Here is a 4,918-nt window from a genome sequence, read left to right as displayed (position 1 = left end):
ATACAAGGACGTAAAATAAGATTTCTTATTTTACGTCCTTGACGTAAAATAAGATTTCTTATTTTACGTCCTTGATCCATACAAAGGCATAAACTTTTTTTAAATACGGCAACGAGAAAAAATTGTTTTTCGGACTAAGAAAAACAATCTTTTTTCGTCCAATCAAAATAGGGAGCCATTCCTGTATTTAACGATTAGTAAAATCTACCGCGGCTGCCTATTTGATTTTAACGACTTTCAAATATAAAACAGATAAAACGGAGATAGCACATTATAATTTTAATTTATAAACTGCATTAAGGAGGTGGAACAAAATGCAATGTCAGGTATATTAAGAAATAATTTTTTTTTTACTGATTTGGTAGTAAAAAATAAATATTTACTATAAAAAAAAAAAAAAATTTATCTAACTCAAACTTTTTGATTTGTGGAGATAAAACAAAATAATTCTAACCTCGCGTAATACCTAAAATAAAAACATCACTTGAGATACTGAGGACAAAGTACATTAATTTAGAGTTTCAATCGTGGTCTGGATAGATATCTTATAGAAATTTTCTGTTTGTTTCATGGTATAGAATTCTAATAATCTTCGCAAAAATGTTTTCTTTTTACGGATATATTTACTTTTACTTTTACTTATTTCAAAAAAGTTATAAGTTTTTTAAACAAGTTAAATTTATTTTTTTAACAAATTTAACTAAAAAGGTCGTTTTGTACCAGAATTGCTTATGTAAAATACAAACGCAAGGATAAGAAAACAACAGTTGTACTTTTTGATAACGCTGTAAATTATCCTATTACGCTAACAGACCACGGGCCATGGAATAAAAAGATGCTTTAAAGTTAACTTTCGTGGTGCAGTCTTGAGATCTAAAAAATTCCTATGTAAATAGGAATTTTTTAGATCTCAATATCTAAAAAATTCCTATTTACATAGGAGTTTTTTAATTTAATTTAATTTAAAATTTTTTAATTTAATTTAATAATTTAATTTTTTAATTTAATTTAATTTAAAAAAAAAAATTCCTATGTAAATAGGAATTTTTTAGATCTCAAGATCTAAAAAATTCCTATTTACATAGGAATTTTTTAGAACCAATGTAATTTCTTGACTTATCGAGCTTCGAAAAACCATTTAACGATTTTTTGATTTTTTTTTTTTTCGATTTTTTGTATTTACTATGAAAAAAAAATATTTTTTTCTCTATAATGTAATTAGATTTTTAATTTCTAATGGTTTGATTTCTAAATATTAAATCTAAAAGCTATTAGTTAAATGAACTTGATTTATTGCCGTGGCGCAGTGGTTAGAGCGCTTGCTTTCAAAGCAGGAGATCCAGGTTCGAAACGAGCTCTGGACAAATTTTCGCGTCACGGTAAGGAAGGAGGCGTGAACTTCCTGGTTAAATGCACTTCCGCGGTGCTCTGTGATAAGACCGTTAGGACTTCTTGGGGCACCTAAAGAAACAAAATTAAAAAAAAAAAAAAAAAAATTGCAATACAAGTACTTCTAATAAGCCTTTCTTCATATTTGTCATAATCATCAACAAAATTGTCGTAAATAATTGCTGTCAGCAGCAGAATCAGTGGTCTTGTAGATTGCTCAGTTACATAAATCTGAACACTTTAAAGTTAATTTTATGTACGAGCAGCTTTTAGTTCCACGACCAATTGTAAAATTACGAAGTTTCTAGCGCTGGTCAGGGTTAGCGCTAGATTTATAAACCATTCAACGAAATCTGCTTCACTAATTAACCTAAATTTCGCATATGATTAGTTGCATTTCGTTTACTATTTCTTTGCTCAACAGCTTAGCGAAGTAATCATGCATCTTTTGTTTCTGCCAGACTTGGATGTTGCACTGACCATTATTATAGCATCCCAAAGAAATTTTTTTGATTATTTAGTTTAAAACAATATATTACTGATGAATAATAATAAACAAATTATGTAGCTATGTTACGTATCGCCTATATTCCAAGTTATTACTTTTTATTTTAACTACCTAATAACTCTTACCCTGCTATTTCACAAGATAACACAAAATATTCAAGATATTCAAGATAGCACAAAATATTCAAAACTAAGTTTATATTTTGATCAATTATTCTCCTTACTATAGAAACACTAAACCTACATAAAACAAACCTTTCTTAAAAAAAAGGACATTTTATGGTTTTTTAAAGTATAACTAAAACATTATCCAACTAACGATATTATAGGTACCATTTGGGTCATTAACTTGAACCCATATGGGGTGCCTTCCGGGATGCTATCTAATCTGACAGTGGTTTCTATCTATGGCTCATAAGGGTTAGCCTGCTGGGTTATCTGAATGGATCCCTACGAAGTACCGAATTTAGAAACTGTAAGGATCCTATATAGATTTGCGACTAGAAACTATGAAACTAGAATTAGAAAAGTTGGATTCACGCTGTGGTTAACATGCGGAACAATAAGGTTTATCAATAAGGTATGGGTGTGTACAAAAACCAATGTAAATATTGTAAAAGTACTTTTGAATTGTCGAACATATAAAAAAAAATTTAATAATTTCGTTTGCATATTTCAAATAAAATAATCATTAAAACTACATTGTTATTGGACAACTTATCAAAAAATTGTTAATCGTGTAGTGTCTGTCTTCACGGTTATTTCGCAAATTAGAAGCTTTTAAACCGTTATCAAAACTTCTTCTTTGAGCAACTCGTGGTTGATACAATATTTTTTTCAATAAAAGCAGTAAAAAATGTTAAACTGTTAGTATTGAATTTTGAAGGCATTACATAGGCCATCTAATTGTATCTTTTAGGTTCGTAGTGCAGTAATGAGTACTAACCATTTTCCCAACTTTTATGCGTTTTAAAGTATAATAAATTTGTGTTTAAATTTCTTCAGCTTTTAAATGCGCAGTTTTAAAGATATATTTCCTTTCAATTTGCAATTTTTATTCTTAACATGCATGTTTCGATTCCTCTACGCCACATTTATTCTTAACGTTATTTTGCAGAAGATAAACTCTAAAAAAGAACCATAAACTCTAAAGAAAACTCAAAAATTATGTTCTACAAATTACACAATAATATACAAAATTAATAATATTTTTGATTATTCATAAATAAATGTCAGCCGAGTGCAACAAACCAATCTGTATTGTCGTTGATGTGTTGAATAAGTTTTCAAAAAAAACGTTTGAAAATTTTTGCATAAAAAGAACAAAATGGCTTTCTTTTTAGGAAGGGAAAACTGTTGCAGAGAATTCTCTCAATTTTGTTGCAAAAATGTTTTATTTAAAGATCTTTATGCTACAGCTAGACTTATAGAAAGCACTTACACTCCATTTTATTATTTAAAATGTTACTAAAAGATTTTTAACAAAGCTCTTGTTGAAAGAGTGGAAAAAAAGAATGAATCTAAACCCATATGTAACAGCTTCAAGTGTGAGAACACTGCTTCTCCTGACGACGACAATGTTTATGCTGTTGGTGTTGATGATTACAACGAAGAATTACTTGAAGAATTTTTATCAAAATACACCAAATTCATTATTCATTAACTAATATTTTTTAATTTTTGTATTTATATTTAGTTCTAAACACCTTTTTAAAAGAAGCAAATTGTAGGCTATTAGTTTATTGTTTAAATGGAATAGCTGATGCTATTGTATTAAGAGAAAGAGACATTAAGTTCTACATGATGGAGACTAACTAACTAATAAGGGAAATTTTCATAACCATTGTGGGGTTCCTAACCATCGGTATTGATTTTTAATTAGAATTTATTGATGAGTGGTTTTTCCGTCCATTTTCAGTTTCCTTCAAACTTAATAAAAAACTTTGATAAAAGATAAAGTGCTTGTTTGTTTTGATAATTTCAATGAAGAAAAAATTTATTTCTTCATTGAAATTTATATATTTTCCAAGTACATATTTTATTTATTTAACAGAAAATATCGCACTGAATCGTCCGGTAGATGTAGTTTATTTAGACTTTGCGAAAGCTTTCGACACAGTGCCACACAAAAGACTCGTTTTAAAATTAAAAGCGTATGGAATTACAGGAAAGCTGCTAAAGTGGTTAGAGGAATTTTTAAAAGATAGAAAGCAACGCGTAGTCAACGGTGATACTGTTTCGAGCTGGCGCGATATCTACAGCGGAGTTCCGCAGGGATCGGTAATTGGCCCGATATTGTTTGTTTTGTTCATAAATGACCTGCCGGATAGAATACAAAATGTAGCCAAGCTCTATGCAGATGACACCAAAATAATGATCGATGTGAACTCAATAGAGAAAATAAACAGTCTTCAACGAGATATAAACAGTGCTTGGGACTGGTCTAAAGAATGGTTAGTGAAATTCAATGAAATTTAAAGAAAAATGCGAAATAATACATTATGGAAGTAACAATCCAAAACACGATTATTCTATGGATAATGTTGTCCTAGGACAAACTACTATTCAAAAAGATCTAGGCGTATTATTCTCAGCAAACATGAAATGGAGACAGCAAATTATATCTTGCAGCTCGAAGGCAAATAAAATGCTGGGAATGATTAAAAACACATTTGTGAAACTGGATGTGCAGACTCTTAAAGTCTTATACGTGACGTTTGTTCGCCCAATAATTGAATTCGCGGTTCCAGTGTGGTCCCCTCAGCTTAAAGGAGAAATAGAACTGCTCGAGAAAGTTCAACAAAGGGCTACGAGACTCAATCCGACTCTGGCAAAAATGAAATACGAGGAAAGACTGGAGATTCTTGGCCTCAGCCCATTATGTGAACGCAGACTTCGTGGAGATTTGATCCAGACTTATAAGTTATTAAATAAGATTGAAAATGTGGACTTTTTAAACGGTTTTAAGCCTAATGATTTTCAAATATCTAGAGGAAACGGTGTCAGGTTTGAACGCGAATAA

The 4,918-nt window shown here is 30.1% G+C and overlaps 1 protein-coding gene across 1 annotated transcript; it reads left to right on the top strand.

The window, feature by feature from the left end:
• The first annotated feature begins 4,363 nt into the window (after positions 1-4,363).
• On the top strand, positions 4,364-4,918 carry LOC136083177 (uncharacterized). The gene has a single exon (XM_065802582.1). The coding sequence runs from the start codon at positions 4,364-4,366 to the stop codon at positions 4,916-4,918; it is 555 nt and encodes a 184-aa protein (XP_065658654.1).

This window comes from Hydra vulgaris, chromosome 08 (assembly GCF_038396675.1).
Source record: "Hydra vulgaris chromosome 08, alternate assembly HydraT2T_AEP".
Classification (NCBI taxonomy): domain Eukaryota; kingdom Metazoa; phylum Cnidaria; class Hydrozoa; order Anthoathecata; family Hydridae; genus Hydra; species Hydra vulgaris.
Note: the sequence above shows the minus strand (reverse complement) of the source record. Positions and strands in the feature narration are given on the sequence as shown.

Coding starts and splice junctions, on each gene's coding strand:
- LOC136083177 (XM_065802582.1), top strand. CDS start 4,364: ATGAAATTTAAAGAAAAATGCGAAATAATACATTATGGAAGTAACAAT.